The sequence below is a fragment of the Tupaia chinensis genome, unplaced genomic scaffold, assembly GCF_000334495.1.
Source record: "Tupaia chinensis unplaced genomic scaffold, TupChi_1.0 Scaffold000291_1, whole genome shotgun sequence".
NCBI classification, from domain to species: domain Eukaryota; kingdom Metazoa; phylum Chordata; class Mammalia; order Scandentia; family Tupaiidae; genus Tupaia; species Tupaia belangeri.
This window is the reverse complement of record NW_006159776.1, coordinates 93,842-116,497: the sequence shown is the minus strand read 5'-3', so window position 1 is coordinate 116,497 and position 22,656 is coordinate 93,842. Positions and strand designations below refer to the sequence as shown.

Below are 22,656 nucleotides of genomic sequence, written 5' to 3'. Positions count from 1 at the left end.
ACTCTTGGTGAAAAACATCTGTACCCTAAGTACCCACTAGGTAAAGCAATTCTGTAGTACTCTCCAACTTTTTTAAAAAGATCAGTTAAGGCAATTGATACTACACAAAGTTTAATAGACATGCCAACTCTTAGTTAATAGGCTTTATAATCTCTAATCCTCAATTAATATTCCGCAAAGGAAGATGAATTATTTTAGCTCACAAAGGAAAGTATACTACACATCATATGGGAGTCTTCATATATATATTTCATCTTTTACCTACTTTTTTTTTTATCATTCAAACTGCAAAATAACCCAAATACTACTCTGACTTTTTTACAGATGAGGAAATTAATTTCAGATGTCAAAGGTAAAAGTAAAATTTTTGGTATCTAAGAGTAGTATGGCAGAACAATGACCTAAAACCATAACTTGGAACCAAACGGTGGTATGGTGTTAACACAACTGAACTTACTCAGGAAGGTTCCTGGTTCATGTCCTGTGGCCTCTCTGTTCCCTACATGCATACTTGTGCCTGTTATCTGTGCTAGCTGAGTTGGGAGGGATAGTGGTGTGGGGGTACTAATAGGGGTGCCTGTCACTCTTTTTCTCATGGAATAAATAAGTGAATAATCTTTTAAAGCATTCATGGAGAAATGGAATTAAAGTACAAATTTATTTTAAAAATCTATATTTTTATGATCCCCAAGTCTGCCTATTCATCAGTTTACAACAATGTTTTATTTATACAAAAAATTTATAAAACCACAATTAAGTGCAATGAACTTTCAGCAATGTCCATATGATAAATATTCACATAAAGAATACGTTTGCTTCTCTTTTTTTTTTTTTTGAGAGATTCTCGCTATAGGGCGCGTGTGCTCTCCAGGCAGACAGAGAGAGACATAGAGACAGAAAGTGAGAAATCAGCCCCCGGGGGGGAGGGTCACGCCGCAACCCCTTCTCCTCCATTCTCCTCTCGAGATCTTGGGCACACATGCACAAGCGCCCGGCATGAGTTTTAAGCCACCGGGTCTGGGACGTGAACTGTGGTCAACTACATGGGAGTCCAGTGACATAGCCATTACGCTAACTGCTAGTTCCCACGTTTGCTTCTTTTGAAAATTACTCATAAGTACATTTTCCACAATAATTAATTCAAATGAATACATACACAAAATTCCTTTCAGGTCTATTGTGAGGAATTAAGGTTAGCATAGGGGACTTTGATTTATTATATACTTGGGAAAAATTTTTAATATTTTGCTTTTGCTTGGCTGCTTGGGATCAGATGAATATTCAGTCATAATTATTTTTCCCCTCTCATATTATTTGTTTCTAATCCTATTTTTACCACAAACACCTTAATTGTGTGTCTTCTCAAGCCCTTATTAGGCATAGTTTCTGTATGACTAATACATAAATCACCACATACTCTTTTTTCATATAACTGGTATTTAAGATTATAGAGAACAATGGTCAAATTAAAATAAATGAATAAATAAATAAAATTAAATAATTCTTTAAAAAAAAGGGACCAGCAGGTGGAGTGATGGTTGGGGTGCTGGACACTCCCTCATGGCCAGATAAGGTTTGAGTCCTGGACCTGGTGGCTTGCTTTCTCACTTTCTCTCTCTCTCTCTCATCAAATTAAAATAAATGAATGAATAAATAAAATTAAATAATTCTTTAAAAAAAGATTATAGAGAATGAGATATTTAAATAGTGTAGCCATTAACTGAGGATTTTAAGGACTATTATAAGTACTTTCATCATTTTTACATGACTAAATCATATAATTTCAAAAAAGATTATAAAAGATTGGACTACTTTGGGATTAAAACAATTTAATAATATATTCTGGTCTGTTAGATACCTGGGTTTTTGTGTTTTCATATATATATAGAGAATGAGATATTTAAATAGTGTAGCCATTAACTGAGGATTTTAAGGACTATTATAAGTACTTTCATCATTTTTACATGACTAAATCATATAATTTCAAAAAAGATTATAAAAGATTGGACTACTTTGGGATTAAAACAATTTAATAATATATTCTGGTCTGTTAGATACCTGGGTTTTTGTGTTTTCATATATAGATATAGATATAGGTATATTTCATATATGAAATATACCTATATCTATATCTATATCTATATATGTGTGTGTATATATGAAAACACAAAACACATACACACATACATACACACACATGCATTTTCCTTTGAAATAATCATAATAAAACCTTCTCTATCTTACCTCCTGACTGGGTTTTAAAATCATCCTCACCATTCCATGCTATTAAAATAATAGAAAAAATTTCCAGGAATTTGAATTTCCATTGCATTTTTCAGATGAGGTTAGAAAATTCTCAGTTAGGAAGGCAATGATTCTTTTTTCCTAAAAAGAAATGAGAGATAGGGTAGCCATAATGAGGCAATTTGTCTGTATGTGAATCTTTATAAGAGGGTGTCAAGGAAATCAAGTATATTAAACGTGAAGATACATGATGCAACTCTAGTGTTCCTGTGATTTGGCCTAAGGTTGACACTTACTCGAGGGAGACTTACCTTCTGGAGGGAATCTAGCACCTATTTGCACAAACTTCCCCACTCCCTGATGTATGTCAAAAACATGGGATTCCCAAGGGATGTAGTCCTTGACTTCTGCACATTCCAAAGTTCCAATTATCCTAACTTTAAAAAGCAAAAAGCAAAGTAACCTTACCCAGTTATACATTTCTTAGTCATTAAATACATTAAAGTATTTGATGGCCTCATCATAACTTGGAGGCCAAGATTAGAATGTCCGAAAGTTCTCAGAAAAGTTAAACTTTCCTTAAGAATTTGTTGTGCTTTTCAGTGTAGAAATAACACTAATTCAGTTCTATAAAATTCTAAGTGAATCATTTCAAGTCTTTAAGGTGTTTATCCTACTTAATTCTAAATCATATAAGACACTTTTTAGTAGCACTATCATTATAGCATAGAGAAAATTTACTATTTGCTTCTTTATCTCAATAATTTAATTTTATACTCTGTAATATCTGAAGAACACTTTATTTAGTAGGACTACTATAACGTAGCCTACAATTTTCACATTTTTGAACATTTTAATTTGTTTCTAATTTTCTGACTTTTGTATGACAATTGTTATCTATGCATCTGGCTGTCTAAACTGCCTTTTCTTCTACTAAAAATAAGATAAATGTTTAAAGACAGAACTATATAATGAAAGAACATGAATCATGAGAGAATTCTTAATACACATGCAAAATTATTTTCTCAAAACTTAACTCTAGGGACCAGCAGTTAGCATAATGGCTATGTCGCTGGACTCCCATGTAGTCGACTGTGGTTCAAGTTCTGGACCCGGTGGCTTAAACTCACGCCGGGCATGTGTGTGTGCGTGCCCAAGATCCTGAGAGGAGAATGGAGGAGAAGTGATTGTGGCATGGCCATCCCCCCTGGAGGGTGATTTCTTGCTTTCTGTCTCTCTGTCTCTGTCTTTCTGGCAAGCACACACGCCCTATAGCAAAAAAAAAACAAAAACAAAACAAAAAAAAAACAAAAAAACCCCAAAAAACAAAAACAAACAAACAAACAAAAAAACTCTCCCCCCCCAAAAAAACTTTACACTGCTACTGAAATATTTGCAAAGACCATTTTCTTTACATTCTCTAGAACCAGAAAAGATGTTTTTCCTTTTCTACTAGTAAAATATTACTTTGTTTTACTTTGAGTTTTTATGATTGCTATTTAGATTGCATATTTTTGGTATTTATTACTTATATTTTCTCTTGTATTGTCTGTTCACATCCTTTGCTTAACCATCTCTTGGAATTAGAAATACTTTATTTCTTTAATTTGTATGAACTTTTAATAGGCTATATTATTAACATTTTGTTTCTCAGATTTTCTGAAAATACTTTTCAACTTTTAGCTTTCCTTCATATTGTTAATATGCTTTCTTTCCCCCATTGAGGTATGATTTTAATATGACTCCTAAAATATTTGGAATGAAATTTTCTTCTATGACTTAATTTTTTGGTTGTTTCATCCATATGATAACTGTCTTATTTTATATCTAAGTCATGGAACAAACTGATATTTTTGAAAAATTAATTTTTTCCAAATAATTTATTAAAGATATGTCACACTGTTTCCCCCTTATTCATTTGCCAAATGTTTATTGAACACCTGTTATGGACAAAGCATTATGATCCCTTAAACATGGATATAGTTGGTAGATAAATATGTAAATTTTAAAGGTAAACATGAGAAAAATTATATTATAGTATAAAACATTTCTACCTTTATCTATAGTTTGTGCCCTTTTATAATCAAAATTATATCCCAATCAGTTTTTCACGTATCATCAAATATTCACAGGATACATGATTTATGATAGCCATATAGTATTATATTAATGATTTAAGATTCATGTAAAATATTTTCAAATAATTAGCATTTGTTTTGCTTTCTTTTTATTATTATAAACAAAGCTAAATGATTGGATCTTAGAGGTAGAAATTATTATTATTATTATTTTTTGGAGAGGTTTTTGCTATAGGGAGTGTATGCTCACCAGAAAGAGAGAGAGAGACAGAGAGACAGAAAGCGAGAAATCACCCCCCAGGAGGGATGGCCACGCTGCAATCCCTTCTCCTCCATTCTCCTCTTGGGATCTTGGGCATGCACGCCTGGCGTGAGTTTAAGCCACTGGGTCCGGGACTCGAACTGCGATTGACTACATGGGAATCCAGCGACATAGCCATTACGCTAACTGCTGGTCCCAGAAATTATCTTAAAAGATACCTAGTTCCTTATGAGATGAAAGAAATACACCTATAGTATAGTTGATGGTCACCTTACTTCTGCTCCTAAATCCAATGACTTTTTGAGGCCATACAAGTTATTTTCAGACTATTGTAGTTAAACTTCAATTTTCCTATCTGTAAAATACAGAATTAAAAAAAAAAACACTTTTCTGATAAGGTTATTCTGAGAATTTAACATAGTTATGGAAACCTAGCAGGTGCTAAATAAAAGTGCTTGCTATTCTTCTAACTATATTGCTGATTATAAGTACAGTCAGGTTCTGCATAAGACCATTCTGCTCAACAACAGAATTCATGTATGAAGGTTGTCTCACAGACTTTAAGGGAGCTGAAAAATTCTTAGTGCCTAGTAGAGTTATTATAACTATCTCAATATAGCAGAGCAGTGGATTATAGTGTTAGATTTTTACACACGATGATCTCATACACTCTTATTTTCCTGTTTAGTTGTAACTAAGGAGGAGAAATGGGTCTCTTAGGAACAGCCCCAGAGTCCTGGCAGAAACTTGTGGAGAATGTTATTAAAACTTGAGGAGAACATTATTAAAAAGTTACAAGTTCATTTTAACAAGTTGACTTTAGACTGATCTCGGACACATGGGATACTATCCCTATGTAACCTATTTGTACTTTGATATCATAGAGAAGTCAGTCAGTCAACTTTTAATGATGTCCTCTGAGACACTGTTCACTGCTCAGGCATAAATATTAGACTGTATTTCATATTCCTGTGGGAGGAGCTTACCTGCGGGAGGCTATGAGATAACATCTAGGAAAGAAATAACGTCTTCTTATGTTGGTTGATCACTTTGGAAGCACTCTTTATATAATGAAAGGTCATATAGAGCAGAAAAATGTCCTATTTGTTAAAGAGAAAGGGCAGTCTTGGCAGGTCTTTCAGCAAACAAACAGAGCTCTATAGTGTATAAACTTTGGAGTCTTTTAGTTGGGTTCCAGTCTCTACTGTGCCATTTCCCAGCTGTATGACCTAGGGCAAAATTTGGATATAACTTTTGGATTCCATGTTCCTTATCTTATAAAGTCATGTAGATAGTCAGTTTTTGTTTGTTTGTTTTTTGTTTTTATGAGGATTGAACACATCTGTGAAAAAGTGATATTTAATGTGTTCTCTTCATTGAGCTACAGAAAACATCAGTCACTGAAGGAGTGGCTTCAATTTTTTTTTTATGTTTTTGCCACAGGGCATGTGCACTCACTGGAGAGAGGCAGAGAGATGAAAAGAGAGAAATCACGCCCTAGGGGAGATGACCACAGAGCAGTCCATCTTCTCCAGTCTCCTCTGGGATTTTGGGCATGCATACACATGTGCCTGGCGTGATTTTCTAGCTGCCGGGTCTGGAACTCCAACCATAGGAGGCCATGTAGGAATCAAGTGCCTTGGTTCAGCAAACTAAGGAGCTAAAGGAAATGAGAGTTTAAAGAGGTTTGCACAGAGTGATAGTGGATCACCAGATTGATGGCATCTAGCCAGTATATAAATATGAAAATTTAAATATAAGGGATGGAAATTCAATTTTTTAAAGAATTAGTTATATAATTCTATTTATCATTATTATTATATTTTAAGCTTGACTAAAGAGAGAGAGAGAGAGAGAAAGGGCAAGTAAGAAAGCATGCCCCCAGGTCAGGGACTCAAACCACAGTCAGCCATGTGGTAGTCCAACACCTTAACCACTATGTCACCTGCTGTCTCTTGGACATGCAATTTAATGCCATAGTTAATGTTATTCTTAACGTAAATATTATACATGAAGTCTTTGTAGCATATAATAAAAGCAGAGGGAACATTATAAATCTCACCCCTCTTTGTAGGGAAGAAAAAAGTACAACTTCGAAAAAGAGGCAGGCAGATGGCCTAAGGAGTAGAAAGTGAGGCATGTTTACCTAGAGTCACAGAGATCATAAAACGGGTAGTTTCAGAATGTCTAAAAGGGAATGTCTAACTAAGGGAATTGTAGATGCTGATATCAAAGATACCACTTATTCATTTGGAGAAGAATATCTCTGATCAAAGAGCTCAGGAACATCTACCAGGTGATCTGGAAAGTCACCAGTGGTAAATCCAAAGTTGTCATAAGAAATTATTTTAACTTGGGACTAGCAGTTCGTGTAATGGCTATGTCGCTGGACTCCCATGTAGTTTATTGTGGTTCGAGGCCTGGACCCAGTGGCTTAAACTCACACCAGACACATGTGCGTGCATGTCCAAGATCCCAAGAGGAGACTAAAGGAGAAGGGATTGTGGCATGGCCATCCTCCCTGGGGAGTGATTTCTCGTTCTCTGCCTTTCTGGCAAGCGCATGTGCCCTATAGCAAAAGCCTCTCCAAAAATTTTTAAAAAATTTATTAATTAATTCCCTTTAACAGTATAGGGAAAAGAGAATGTGGACTAGTTAATATTGTTTCTTTGAAATTTACTGATTCTTGTTTTCAGCCTAGTATACAATTATGTTTGCATCTATTTCACATGTTATTTAAAAGAATGTGTATTCCAAAATAGCTGAGTTGTTAAGCCTGTTAACTTTTTTGTTCCAAACTATTATAAGTTATAAATATTTGTCCTTTTAATCTTTCAGTGCTTGAGACTGAAAGGTAGTTTAAGTTTTCTTTAGTATATTGAGGTTTTTATTAAATTTAGGTTTAATAAAATTCATAATTTTTATTGGTTCATCAAGGACCTTTAGGTTAAATTGGTATGTACAACATTTTAAGAATATAGTGACTATGATGGCACACTAAAGTCTTGGACCTTATTTGTGCTAAGACATCAGCAATTTACCAATCATTGCTTTCATACCATCAGTGCAAAATCCAGGAACATGGGATGTCCTTCCACTTTTTTGTGTTATTTTCAATTTCTCTTTTAAGATTGCCAGTTTTCCTTGTAGAGGTCTTTTACTTCCTTGATTAAATTTATTCCTAGGTATCTTATACATTTTTGTGGCTATGGTAAATGGGATTACTTTCTTCAGTTCTCCCTCTGTCTGCTTGTTGTTTGTATATAGAAATGCTATAGATTTTTGTAAGTTAACTTTGTATCTTGACACTTAAGGGTATGCATTTATTACTTTGAGAAGTTTTTTCTTGGAAATCTTTGAGTCTTCTATGTATACAATCATGTTATCTGCAAAACAGAGATAATTTATTTGGAGAGGGGCTCATTGAGATAATACAGATGGGAATGCCTTTTATTTAATTCTTTTGTCTGATTGTATTGGCTAGAGCTTCTAGCACTAATTGAAAAGGAGTGGAGAGTGGGTAGCCTTGTCTTGTCTCAGTTTTTAGTAGTAAAGCTTTCAGTTTTTCTCCATTCAGTATAATGTTAGCTATAGATTTTTTTATAGATGGCTTTTATTATGCTGAAAAATGCCAATTTTGCTGAGTCTTAAACATGAAGGGATGTTTTGATTTGGTAGTATCTTTTTGAGAATTTTTGCATCTGTATTCATCAGAGATATTGGTTTGTAGTTTTCCTTTCTGTGCAAATATCAATATAATGGAAAAGGCAAGTAATGTCTTATTATTATGACAATAGTTTTGACCTTGTGGACACCCCATGAGAATCTTTGGGACACCCCCCTTCAATGGCACAGACAACCTTTTGTAAGATAATATATTTTAATAGAGTCAATAATTTAGAAGTAGAATAGGTCAGAACACTTTTTGGAGTTCTTGTAGAAGTAGACTACAGGAAAGGGGACCTATAGGTGGAGCAGTGGGTTAAGTCTTGTATTCCTACATAACTGACCGTGATTCGAGTCCTGGACCTGGTAGCTTGCTTTCTCACTTTCTCTCTCTCTCTGGTGAATTTGCATGTCCTGCAGCAAATTAAAAAATAAAAATAATGATAAATAAAATTAATTAAATAAAAAATAATGCCTTAACTGTTTTGTTGTTGTTTTTAAAGAAGTAAGCAACAGGAAAAATATCTAAGAGCCAATGGCTAAAACGATATTCCTGATCCACAATGCTTTTTGATCCAAAGTACACAAATTCTTTTAAGCAAAAGCATATAGAAGATAGGAAATAAAAAAAGAAAAATACAAAACTGGAGGAAAGAATAGAGAAAAGTAGAAATAATTATGAAGAGAAGACATTTGCTATTATTCAATTCTGACATAAGTTGAATGCATCCTGTGTACATTAGTGGGACATATTAATGGGAAAAATGTAAGTTATAGCTTAATTTGTCCTAAAGAAACTATTAAGAATGCCATAACCAGGTTCACAAATAGCTATGACACACACACACACACAAAAAAAAAAAAAGAAAAAAAAATAGCTATGACATTTATGCCATGAGAAAGAAATAAAAACACCAAACAAGACCCAAAACAGCGTGTCCTATATAAAAACAATTAAAGTGTTCTTGGGACCAGCAGTTAGCGTAATGGCTATGTCGCTGGACTCCCATGTAGTTGACCATGGTTCGCGTCCCGGACCCGGTGGCTTAAAACTCATGCTGGGCGCGTGTACGTGCGTGCCCAAGATCCCGAGAGAAGAATGGAGGAGAAGGGATTGCAGTGTGGCCATCACCCCTGGGAGGTGATTTCTCGCTTTCTGTCTCTCTGTCTCTCTCTGTCTGTCTGGCGAGTGCATGCGCCCTATAGAAAAAACCTCTCCAAAAAAAAAAAAATTTAAAGTGATCTTATTTTAAAGATAGATGATATTGTCTCATTACCAAAAGTAATGAAAATCTACATCATTAGCATATTCAAGGAGACTCCAAATTTCTAGGTAGTAGACCCAAGTAAGATTCCCCATTAGTGATTTGCAAAGAGAAGACAATGTTATATCTTGGTTTTCCAGTATCCTTTTTTTTTTTTTTTTTCTCTTAAGAGTTGTTTACCTTAGGGTGCGTGTGCTCACTGGAGAGAGACAGAGACAGAGACAGTGAGAGGGAAAATGAGAAATCACCCTCCTGGGGTGTTGGCCACATCACAATACCCTCTCCTCCATTCTCCTGAGAAGGCGTGCATGCACAAGTGCCTAATGTGATTTTTAAGTCGCTGGGTCTGGGACTCAAACCATGGCCCACCATGTGGAAGTCCAGTGACGCAAACACTACACCATCTGCTGGTCCCTTTCCAGTATCCTTATACTCACTCTCATATCTAATTCTGCCATGAAACAAAATAAACATTTAAGCCTGCCATGGACCAAAACCAGTGCTTACTCAAAAACAAGAAAATCACTACTAGGAAATTATGAATCTATACAGAAACAGTTAAAATCAGTCTAAGAGTCCAGGTGGTGACACAGTGGTCACACAACTGGACCTGTATGGGAAAGATCTAGAGTTCGTGTTCTGTGACTCCCCTGAGCACGCAAGATATGTGTTGTGCTTGCCCATGATCTGGGGCAGCAGAGACAGGGCGTGGATTGTGGAATGAAGACCTGCCGGGTTCCTGTCTCTCTCTCATGAAAGAAAAAAATATAAACAAACTTAAAAGAATGAAAATTCATACATAATGATGATATCCTAAAATAGAAACACACAAGTCTTTATACCTGCCCTGCAGTCTCATAAAGGCCTTACATTTTCTATATTCCCATCATGTATTGCACTATGCTTTTTTTAAATTTATTTTTATTTTTCTTATTATTTTTTAAACATTCAATTGCTATACATCATTTATCTCATAAAGAGAATTTACCCAACATGAAATACATCTCAGACCAATCCAGTTGACAGTACTATACATGTTGTCATCAACAGGTCATAAACCATTTCTGTGTTCCACAAATGCCTTGCCTCTCTATTTTTTCTTCCTGATTTCCTTCCCTATATCCTTCCCTTTCCCCACCCTCCTTCCACACTGTCGTGCTATTCTTTTCAACTCTCTGGCATAGCAAATTATTATCAAACCAGTTTTTTTGGCCACCAATAAAATTATAAAGTATACTTGTCTTTTAATAGAAAACAGATTGTATAATAAAATGTGAATAATCTTAATTTGAATGTCATTGTATATAAGAAGTAATCTTTAGCATTGTATCAAAGATAAATGAAACTCTCTTATGAAAGCTTTAGAAAAGCATGCGCCCTATAGAAAAAACCTCTCCAAAAAAAAAAAAATTTAAAGTGATCTTATTTTAAAGATAGATGATATTGTCTCATTACCAAAAGTAATGAAAATCTACATCATTAGCATATTCAAGGAGACTCCAAATTTCTAGGTAGTAGACCCAAGTAAGATTCCCCATTAGTGATTTGCAAAGAGAAGACAATGTTATATCTTGGTTTTCCAGTATCCTTTTTTTTTTTTTTTTCTCTTAAGAGTTGTTTACCTTAGGGTGCGTGTGCTCACTGGAGAGAGACAGAGACAGAGACAGTGAGAGGGAAAATGAGAAATCACCCTCCTGGGGTGTTGGCCACATCACAATACCCTCTCCTCCATTCTCCTGAGAAGGCGTGCATGCACAAGTGCCTAATGTGATTTTTAAGTCGCTGGGTCTGGGACTCAAACCATGGCCCACCATGTGGAAGTCCAGTGACGCAAACACTACACCATCTGCTGGTCCCTTTCCAGTATCCTTATACTCACTCTCATATCTAATTCTGCCATGAAACAAAATAAACATTTAAGCCTGCCATGGACCAAAACCAGTGCTTACTCAAAAACAAGAAAATCACTACTAGGAAATTATGAATCTATACAGAAACAGTTAAAATCAGTCTAAGAGTCCAGGTGGTGACACAGTGGTCACACAACTGGACCTGTATGGGAAAGATCTAGAGTTCGTGTTCTGTGACTCCCCTGAGCACGCAAGATATGTGTTGTGCTTGCCCATGATCTGGGGCAGCAGAGACAGGGCGTGGATTGTGGAATGAAGACCTGCCGGGTTCCTGTCTCTCTCTCATGAAAGAAAAAAATATAAACAAACTTAAAAGAATGAAAATTCATACATAATGATGATATCCTAAAATAGAAACACACAAGTCTTTATACCTGCCCTGCAGTCTCATAAAGGCCTTACATTTTCTATATTCCCATCATGTATTGCACTATGCTTTTTTTAAATTTATTTTTATTTTTCTTATTATTTTTTAAACATTCAATTGCTATACATCATTTATCTCATAAAGAGAATTTACCCAACATGAAATACATCTCAGACCAATCCAGTTGACAGTACTATACATGTTGTCATCAACAGGTCATAAACCATTTCTGTGTTCCACAAATGCCTTGCCTCTCTATTTTTTCTTCCTGATTTCCTTCCCTATATCCTTCCCTTTCCCCACCCTCCTTCCACACTGTCGTGCTATTCTTTTCAACTCTCTGGCATAGCAAATTATTATCAAACCAGTTTTTTTGGCCACCAATAAAATTATAAAGTATACTTGTCTTTTAATAGAAAACAGATTGTATAATAAAATGTGAATAATCTTAATTTGAATGTCATTGTATATAAGAAGTAATCTTTAGCATTGTATCAAAGATAAATGAAACTCTCTTATGAAAGCTTTAGAAAAGGCAGAAAATACACAGATATAAGATTGAAAAAGGAGGGACCAGCAGGTGGTGTGGTGGTTAAGGCACTGGACACTCCCACATGGCCGACCAAGGTTCGAGTCCTGAATCTGGTGGCTTGCTTTCCCACTTACTTTTTCTCTCACTCTTACCCTCTGTCTCTCTCTGGTCAAATTAAGGAATGAATGAATGAATGAATGAATGAATGAATGAATGAATAAATAAATAAATAAATAAATAAATAAAAGATTGAAAAAGGATTCCTACATATCAAAGATGAAATGAGAAAAAAAGAAACATTTCATGTTTAAGCCAGAAAAGGAGATGAAGGTAAATTTTTTAAAATGTACATGAAAAGCAAGTCATGTTATTAATATGGGAAAAAAGCAAACACATTAAACCTTTGAGAAATAGTTTTTAATAATAGAATTTATATCTATACTAAATATATAATTGATGTCTCAACTGCACATGAATAGTGAAATACATAAACATGGTAGGATATACAGTGCAAAGTCAACAGAAACAAACAGAAAGATTTAACTCTCTCTGTATCTCTTAATAAAGCACAATGCACTAAATAATAGTGATTAAGATGTAGAGCAGTGTTTTTTGAATGTTTTTTGCTGGGACTCACTGTGAGAGACATATTTTAGATTATGATCCTAACCACACAGATTACTAGATAGGCAAATATAACCGAAATAAAAGTTTGGGGACCAGTGAATGGCATGGAGTTTAAGGCAGCTGGACTCCACATGACCAACTGCACGTGGTGTGTGCGTGTGTGCACTTGCTCAAAATCCAGAGATGAGAATGGAGGAGATGGGATGGTGGCCTGGTCATTGCTGGTAGGGGGTGATTTCTCACTTTCTCCCTCTCTCTGTGTGTCTTTTTCTAGTTAGCCACATGCAAATTAGAAAACAATTTTTTCAGAAGTTCTTATTATAAGTAAATATACTTTGATAATTTTCTATTCCTTCTGTTTCATTAAAAAGTATAGTAAAATATATCTAGCCAGGGTGGAAGAAATTGATTATATAACACAAATGTTTGTGATCCGTAGATTGAAAAAACAATGACACAAATAATAAAACCCCAAACCCATCCATTATTTCACATATAATAAAATTTACATTTAGGTTATATCTTCATTCTAAGTACTGTTGGAACTTTTACAGAAATTAATTATAAATTAGGCCACGTAGAAAATCTCAGCAAACTCCTCAAAGAAAAAATATTATAGACCACATATATCCTTGAGTCACAAAACAGTGAGGTTAGAAATACAGTTATGTGCTGCATAGCAATGTTTTGGTCAATAATGAATGCATATAGGATAGTGGTCCTATAATGAAAGGCAGCTGAAAATTTCCTATTACATGGAGGCTATTTTACTAGAAAAATAAAACTTAAAATTATACATCCTCCTGGTTAAATAAACCTTTTAGCATGATGCATCTATTTTTCTTTTAATAGTGTTTTTTTTTTTTTGGTCTTAAATCCATTTTGCCACATATTAAAATAGTAACATCAGGTTTTGGTTATTATTTCCTAGTATAGTTTTTCCATCTTTTTATTTCAATTCTCATTTTATGTCATGCATTACATGTTTCTTGTGAACACACAGTTAAAATAAAATAAAAAGTTATAGATCCACTTAAAATAAAATATTAAAATACCACTATAATAATGCTATTTTTAAAATTACGAGTTTGGTCCATTTACATTGACTATAATTATTGTAGATATAAACTCTCACTAATTGCAGTTTGCTTCAGTATGTGTTTAGTAAAATTGTAGTTATAAATTTAGTTTTTCTATGGGAATCCTGCATAACTGAATTGAAGGGGATTTTTTTTTTAAGAACTATTTAACTTAATTTATTTATTTATTTTTAAATTTGACCAGCAGGGAACAGAGCAAGAGTAAGAGTGTGGCAGGAGGAGGGGGGCCGTGAGAAAGCAAGCTGCCAGGTCTGGGACTTGAACTGTGGTCAGCCATATGGAAGTCTAGCACTCTTAAACACTACGCCACCTGTCAATCCCTGAAGCTGATATTCTCCACAGAGCACTTAAATCTACTTTTCCTGAGAATAATAGGGTGCAAGTGAATTGAAACTTTAAAGAATGCTTTGAGCACACGTGTTGCAATATAGAATTATTAACATTCACTTTGTGTACTAATTAAGAATTTACTTACTATAGCTTAGAAAGTGCTGTTACAACACCTTTTGTTGGACTACCTAAGAGATTGTCGGCATTTTGCATTTCCTTAATAACCTGTCTTAAAACCAGCAGTATGTTTCACTTTCACGTTTACAACAAAAACTATCAGTAATAATAGCAACCAAAATATTTTTCTCATATATATAGAATGCCACAGAATAAATATGTCTTTACTTGGTAATTTTCTCCTTCTGAATTCTGAGTGTGAGGCAGCATGGAGTATTGAGACACATAATGACAATCACTGTTCATATCCTAACAGAAATGTTCTTCCTACACAGCATATTTTTAACAGCAGTTTTTATATCCTTGTTCCGCAGACTGTAGATGAGTGGATTGAGCAGGGGTGTCATCACCCCATAGAATAGGGAGATGAGGGCATCAACGATGTCTTGATTGTCTGTACCAACAGATGTTTTAGACTTGGGCTTAGCATACATGGAGAAAATGGTTCCATAGAATATAATCACCACTGTCAGGTGGGCTGAGCAGGTGGAAAAGGCCTTACGTTTTCCTTCAGTGGAAGGGATCTTCAGAATGGTAGCAACAATAAACACGTAAGAGATGGAAATGACAAGCAGTGGAATAACCAGAAAAATCAGATTTGATCCTGCCATACTGATCACATTGATGGAAATATCTGCACAGGCTAGTTTTAGGATAGCCAGAATTTCACAGACAAAATGATTAATGACGTTATTAGCACAGAATGGTAGTCGTATTGCAAGAGATGTCTGTACCACTGAGTTAGTAAGCCCAGTGAGCCATGATACAGCTGCCATGGACACGTAGGCACCCTTGCTCATGATGACAGGGTATCTCAGTGGGTAGCAGATGGCCACATAGCGGTCAAGGGCCATCATGCCAAGAAGCACGCACTCTGTCACCCCTGTGGCAAAGGAGAGAAACATTTGTGCCATGCACCCAGAGAAGGAAACCCTTTTCCTTACAGTCAGAAAGTTGTCGAGTGCTAGTGGGACAGATGAGCTTGTGTAACAAATGTCCAGGAAAGACAGATTGCAGAGGAAGAAATACATAGGGGTGTGCAGGCGAGAGTCGTAGATGATTACTGAGATGAGGATTCCATTTTCAAGCAGGATCAGCAGGTACATCCACAAAATTAGCACAAAGAAAACTGTCTGAAGCTTTGGATGAGCTGAAAGCCCCACCAGAACAAATTCTGTCAACATGGAATCGTTGGTCCTTTCCATATTACGTATATTCTTTCTCCTATAGAACTCTATAGATGATAGAACAGATACCTGTTACACTGTGTCTGTGACAGCTTCTTATAAGAATCACGTTCTGTGTTATGCAGTTCTATATTTGGGTGTAACAACATAAATCTGAGGAAAATTTCTTACTGCAAATCCAAGCCCCTTGAAGCAGAAATCCTAATCTGATTTTCTCAGGGTTAAAAGAAAATGCATTGGATTATTGTACGTTTAGGTGTCGAACCATTTACTGCTATTTCTACAAGTCTGGCACTTAACCTGTGGATTACAAATAAATCACCTACAGCCTGGATTCAGCAGACTGCTGTGCTTTGATCAGGAGTGATTGAGCTGTGTTCGAAATTTGAATTAGAGGTCAACATTTTAAAATGAGATATGGTATAAAAATCTGTACATTGGGAACCAGCAGTTAGCGTAATGGCTATGTCGCTGGGCTCCCACGTAGTTGACCGCGGTTCGTGTCCCGGACCCGGTGGCTTAAAACTCACGCCGGGCGCGTGTGCGTGCGTGCCCAAGATCCCAAGAGGAGAATGGAGGAGAGGGGATTGTGGCGTGATCATCCTCTCTGGGGGGTGATTTCTCGCTTTCTGTCTCTAATGTCTCTGTCTGTCTGGCGAGCGCACGCACCCTATAGTGAAAATCTCTCAAAATAAAAATCTGTACATTGAGCTTCTTTTCTAAGAAATCTGAATATTCTAAAACATTGTTTCTGTTATGGAGTTCAGTCACAACAGACCTATTGGATTTGAAGCATGTCTCTCGACTCTACAAGAATACTCCCCTCACTCTTTTATGTCTTGTGGCTGGAGGTGAATCTAAGTTGGCAATTAGTGTGTTATTCAAATTGGTCTCAATCATCTTACATGTATTTAAAATCTTGACCCAAGGCCTCAGCGCTGAATAAGGTTTGTTAGGCATAGTAAACATGCCATATTGTGACAAACCAAGGAGGATGTTTTATTCCTTTTAAAATCTGGAGAAAATGGAACTTTCAGGGGTGTCATCACCCCATAGAATAGGGAGATGAGGGCATCAACGATGTCTTGATTGTCTGTACCAACAGATGTTTTAGACTTGGGCTTAGCATACATGGAGAAAATGGTTCCATAGAATATAATCACCACTGTCAGGTGGGCTGAGCAGGTGGAAAAGGCCTTACGTTTTCCTTCAGTGGAAGGGATCTTCAGAATGGTAGCAACAATAAACACGTAAGAGATGGAAATGACAAGCAGTGGAATAACCAGAAAAATCAGATTTGATCCTGCCATACTGATCACATTGATGGAAATATCTGCACAGGCTAGTTTTAGGATAGCCAGAATTTCACAGACAAAATGATTAATGACGTTATTAGCACAGAATGGTAGTCGTATTGCAAGAGATGTCTGTACCACTGAGTTAGTAAGCCCAGTGAGCCATGATACAGCTGCCATGGACACGTAGGCACCCTTGCTCATGATGACAGGGTATCTCAGTGGGTAGCAGATGGCCACATAGCGGTCAAGGGCCATCATGCCAAGAAGCACGCACTCTGTTCCCCCCATGGCAAAGGAGAGAAACATTTGTGCCATGCAGCCAGAAAAGGAAACTCTTTTCCTTACAGTCAGAAAACTGTCGAGGATTAGTGGGACAGATGAGCTTGTGTAACAAATGTCCAGGAAAGACAGATTGCAGAGGAAGAAATACATAGGGGTGTGCAGGCGAGAGTCGTAGATGATTACTGAGATGAGGATTCCATTTTCAAGCAGGATCAGCAGGTACATCCACAAAATTAGCACAAAGAAAACGGTCTGGAGCTTTGGATGGGCTGAAAGCCCCACCAAAACAAATTCTGTCAACATGGAATCGTTGGTCCTTTCCATATTACGTATATTCTTTCTCCTATAGAACTCTATAGATGATAGAACAGATACCTGTTACACTGTGTCTGTGACAGCTTCTTATAAGAATCACGTTCTGTGTTATGCAGTTCTATATTTGGGTGTAACAACATAAATCTGAGGAAAATTTCTTACTGCAAATCCAAGCCCCTTGAAGCAGAAATCCTAATCTGATTTTCTCAGGGTTAAAAGAAAATGCATTGGATTATTGTACGTTTAGGTGTCGAACCATTTACTGCTATTTCTACAAGTCTGGCACTTAACCTGTGGATTACAAATAAATCACCTACAGCCTGGATTCAGCAGACTGCTGTGCTTTGATCAGGAGTGATTGAGCTGTGTTCGAAATTTGAATTAGAGGTCAACATTTTAAAATGAGATATGGTATAAAAATCTGTACATTGGGAACCAGCAGTTAGCGTAATGGCTATGTCGCTGGGCTCCCACGTAGTTGACCGCGGTTCGTGTCCCGGACCCGGTGGCTTAAAACTCACGCCGGGCGCGTGTGCGTGCGTGCCCAAGATCCCAAGAGGAGAATGGAGGAGAGGGGATTGTGGCGTGATCATCCTCTCTGGGGGGTGATTTCTCGCTTTCTGTCTCTAATGTCTCTGTCTGTCTGGCGAGCGCACGCACCCTATAGTGAAAATCTCTCAAAATAAAAATCTGTACATTGAGCTTCTTTTCTAAGAAATCTGAATATTCTAAAACATTGTTTCTGTTATGGAGTTCAGTCACAACAGACCTATTGGATTTGAAGCATGTCTCTCGACTCTACAAGAATACTCCCCTCACTCTTTTATGTCTTGTGGCTGGAGGTGAATCTAAGTTGGCAATTAGTGTGTTATTCAAATTGGTCTCAATCATCTTACATGTATTTAAAATCTTGACCCAAGGCCTCAGCGCTGAATAAGGTTTGTTAGGCATAGTAAACATGCCATATTGTGACAAACCAAGGAGGATGTTTTATTCCTTCACAGAATGGTAGTCGTATTGCAAGAGATGTCTGTACCACTGAGTTAGTAAGCCCAGTGAGCCATGATACAGCTGCCATGGACACGTAGGCACCCTTGCTCATGATGACAGGGTATCTCAGTGGGTAGCAGATGGCCACATAGCGGTCAAGGGCCATCATGCCAAGAAGCACGCACTCTGTTCCCCCCATGGCAAAGGAGAGAAACATTTGTGCCATGCAGCCAGAAAAGGAAACTCTTTTCCTTACAGTCAGAAAACTGTCGAGGATTAGTGGGACAGATGAGCTTGTGTAACAAATGTCCAGGAAAGACAGATTGCAGAGGAAGAAATACATAGGGGTGTGCAGGCGAGAGTCGTAGATGATTACTGAGATGAGGATTCCATTTTCAAGCAGGATCAGCAGGTACATCCACAAAATTAGCACAAAGAAAACTGTCTGAAGCTTTGGATGAGCTGAAAGCCCCACCAGAACAAATTCTGTCAACATGGAATCGTTGGTCCTTTCCATATTACGTATATTCTTTCTCCTATAGAACTCTATAGATGATAGAACAGATACCTGTTACACTGTGTCTGTGACAGCTTCTTATAAGAATCACGTTCTGTGTTATGCAGTTCTATATTTGGGTGTAACAACATAAATCTGAGGAAAATTTCTTACTGCAAATCCAAGCCCCTTGAAGCAGAAATCCTAATCTGATTTTCTCAGGGTTAAAAGAAAATGCATTGGATTATTGTACGTTTAGGTGTCGAACCATTTACTGCTATTTCTACAAGTCTGGCACTTAACCTGTGGATTACAAATAAATCACCTACAGCCTGGATTCAGCAGACTGCTGTGCTTTGATCAGGAGTGATTGAGCTGTGTTCGAAATTTGAATTAGAGGTCAACATTTTAAAATGAGATATGGTATAAAAATCTGTACATTGGGAACCAGCAGTTAGCGTAATGGCTATGTCGCTGGGCTCCCACGTAGTTGACCGCGGTTCGTGTCCCGGACCCGGTGGCTTAAAACTCACGCCGGGCGCGTGTGCGTGTGTGCCCAAGATCCCAAGAGGAGAATGGAGGAGAGGGGATTGTGGCGTGATCATCCTCTCTGGGGGGTGATTTCTCGCTTTCTGTCTCTAATGTCTCTGTCTGTCTGGCGAGCGCACGCACCCTATAGTGAAAATCTCTCAAAATAAAAATCTGTACATTGAGCTTCTTTTCTAAGAAATCTGAATATTCTAAAACATTGTTTCTGTTATGGAGTTCAGTCACAACAGACCTATTGGATTTGAAGCATGTCTCTCGACTCTACAAGAATACTCCCCTCACTCTTTTATGTCTTGTGGCTGGAGGTGAATCTAAGTTGGCAATTAGTGTGTTATTCAAATTGGTCTCAATCATCTTACATGTATTTAAAATCTTGACCCAAGGCCTCAGCGCTGAATAAGGTTTGTTAGGCATAGTAAACATGCCATATTGTGACAAACCAAGGAGGATGTTTTATTCCTTTTAAAATCTGGAGAAAATGGAACTTTTAAGTTTTAATATATGATTTCAATATATTTGCCTTTGCAAATAGCTCTGTGAGAAGAGCCTCATTGGGAAAAGGATCTATCTTTATGATTCATCATCTTCTTTAAGATGATGTGGAAGGGTGTGTTCAAATTTTTAAAAAAGATTTAATGACTTGAAAGTATTTACAAAGCCAAGTTGATTATGAATAAAAAGATGAATATATACTGTAGGATCTACCTAAGTTATTTTCACCTCATGCCAGAGCTACCACTTAAGGATCAACTCCTTCATTCAAAATCTACATGTTTACTATACCAGTGATATTTTGTAAATATAATTTATACAGGAGCACAAAATGAACAAAAAGAGAGTTTCTCTGTTTGAAATTACACTGAATTGCAGGAGAGAAGAAGGCACTATTGCTGTATTTTCTTATTCACTCTTCCTTCCTTGAGTAAGTTCTTAAGGAGTTCAAGGGGCATAGTTTGAAAACCACCAATGTAACAAGTAAAAAGTAATAGTCATACTCTGTGTTTTCCTTCATTTTAGGAAAATTAACAACAATGAAATGACAATGTATTGATTACTCTATGCCAAATATATATATATATATATATATATTTGTTTGTTTGTTTGTTGGAGAGATTTTTCACTATAGGGCACATACGCTTGCCCGGCAGTGGGACACGAACCGCGGTCGACTATGTGGGAGTCCAGCGACATAGCCATTATGCTAACTGCTGGTTCCCATATGCCAGATATATTTTTAAATGTTTTTATTCATTATAACAAAAGAAAGTAGGGATTAATATACTATGATATATGGATTATCCTTGCTTAAACATTTGATAAACATCAGTAAATCATGATATGAATAAACTGAATAAAAAGGTATTATTTCTTTTCTTTTTTTTTTTTTTGGAGAGGTTTTTGCTATAGCATGCTTTCCTTGCCAGAAAGAGAGAGAGAAATAGACAGAAAGTGAGAAATCACCCCCAGGAAGGATTGCCACACCACAATCCCTTCTCCTCCATTCTCCTCTCGGGATCATGGGCATGCATGCAAACACACCCAATGTGAGTTTAAGCCACTGGGTCTGGGACTCAAACTGAGGTCTACTACATGGGAGTCCAGTGACATAGCCATTACGCCAACTGCTGGTTCCCTAAAAAGGTATTATTTCAAGAAATGCAGAAAACACATCTGGTACAGTGCAACTCATAATCCTCTGAAGTTTATAAGAACAAGGTAACTTCTAAACTTGAAAGGATATGCTAAATAAAAAGATGCTCGAACTTAGAAAATCTGAAAAAAATGCATACTAAATATTGAAATTCAACATTACATAGAAATGTAATAGAAAATCTGAAAAATGCTCATTAACTATTCAAAAGTGCTCATTTAAAAAGATATGAGATGCATTCATTTTTATTAGAAAAGTAGATGATACCAAATACTTGTAAGCTTGAGGGGCATGCAGAATTCTGATATACTAAAAAGCTTTCTACTAAAAAGCGTTCTGCCTGTGAGTATAGACCTGGGGATGTGTCCCAGATAAGCCCTTTGACAAGAGTGAAAGGAGAAAAGCATACTGATACTCATGATGGCATTGTTTGTGGCAAAAGGATTCCACCATGTGTGAGCATGCATAATAGAACAATTTGTGGAAGTTAGAAGCTAATGTACTAGATATCTAGGCAGCAACATAGATCCTGAAAAAAAGCATTGGAAAAGTAAGCAATATTGGGACCAACAGATGACACAATGGTTATGTCACTGGACTGCAGCTTGAATCCCATTCCTGGTGGCTTAAAATTCACAGCAGGTGCATGTGGGTGCGTTCCCAAAATACCAAGAGGAGAATGGAAGAGAAGGGATTGTGGCATGGTCATACCCCTTTATGGGTGATTTCTCACTTTCAGTCTCTCTCTGTCTCTCTGGCGAGTGCACACACCCTATAGCAAAAATCTCTCTAAAAAAAAGTAAGTAGTATTATGATTTATAGCACACTAAAATTTATATTATTTAAAATATATATTTACACATTTTGCGTTGATACATGCACTTTTAGTGACATTTCAAACATGGTTGTAGGTTGGGGAGAAAATGTTGGCAGAATCTGTGATTATGGGGAAAATAGGAGACTTTGTAAATACTGAGGAAAATAATGTCAGAGAAGTAGAAAATACACAGAATGATCAACTAAAGCCTATTAAAAAAGATTTTTTAAAAAATAACACGTACAAAAATCAAGGAGAATAATACAGGACATATGTCGATGAAGGAGCGCTTATAAAAATGTAGTTTTAATAGAAAAGAATATCATAAGTGTAAAAATCAAGGAGAATTGATTTATGACACCAAAAGAACAATGCATAAGAGATGAGAAAAAAAAAATTTGGTAAACTTAAAAAAAAGTTGAAAAGACAGTTTTTAATCAAATTAAACAAAATCAGTCATAGAATGATTGGTCAGTGATAGAGAAGAACAAAAGAAAATTTCTAGGGTCAGCA

General features: G+C 36.5%; 3 protein-coding genes across 3 annotated transcripts; all 3 read right to left on the bottom strand.

Annotated features, from left to right (window-relative positions):
- Positions 1-14,800: 14,800 nt before the first annotated feature.
- Positions 14,801-15,769, bottom strand: LOC102501523 (olfactory receptor 13C8). Its single transcript, XM_006150618.1, has one exon. The coding sequence runs from the start codon at positions 15,761-15,763 to the stop codon at positions 14,801-14,803; it is 963 nt and encodes a 320-aa protein (XP_006150680.1). The 5' UTR covers positions 15,764-15,769.
- Positions 15,770-16,677: 908 nt separating this feature from the next.
- On the bottom strand, positions 16,678-17,655 carry LOC102501110 (olfactory receptor 13C8-like). The gene has a single exon (XM_006150617.1). It carries the CDS (start codon positions 17,647-17,649, stop codon positions 16,678-16,680), a length of 972 nt encoding a protein of 323 aa, XP_006150679.1. The 5' UTR covers positions 17,650-17,655.
- Positions 17,656-17,748: 93 nt separating this feature from the next.
- Positions 17,749-19,153, bottom strand: LOC102500696 (olfactory receptor 13C8-like). Its single transcript, XM_006150616.1, has 3 exons — positions 18,640-19,153; positions 18,337-18,383; positions 17,749-17,817 (listed from the first exon to the last, which is right to left on the bottom strand). Exons 1-3 carry the CDS (start codon positions 19,145-19,147, stop codon positions 17,749-17,751), a joined length of 624 nt encoding a protein of 207 aa, XP_006150678.1. The 5' UTR covers positions 19,148-19,153.
- Between the last annotated feature and the right edge of the window lie 3,503 nt (positions 19,154-22,656).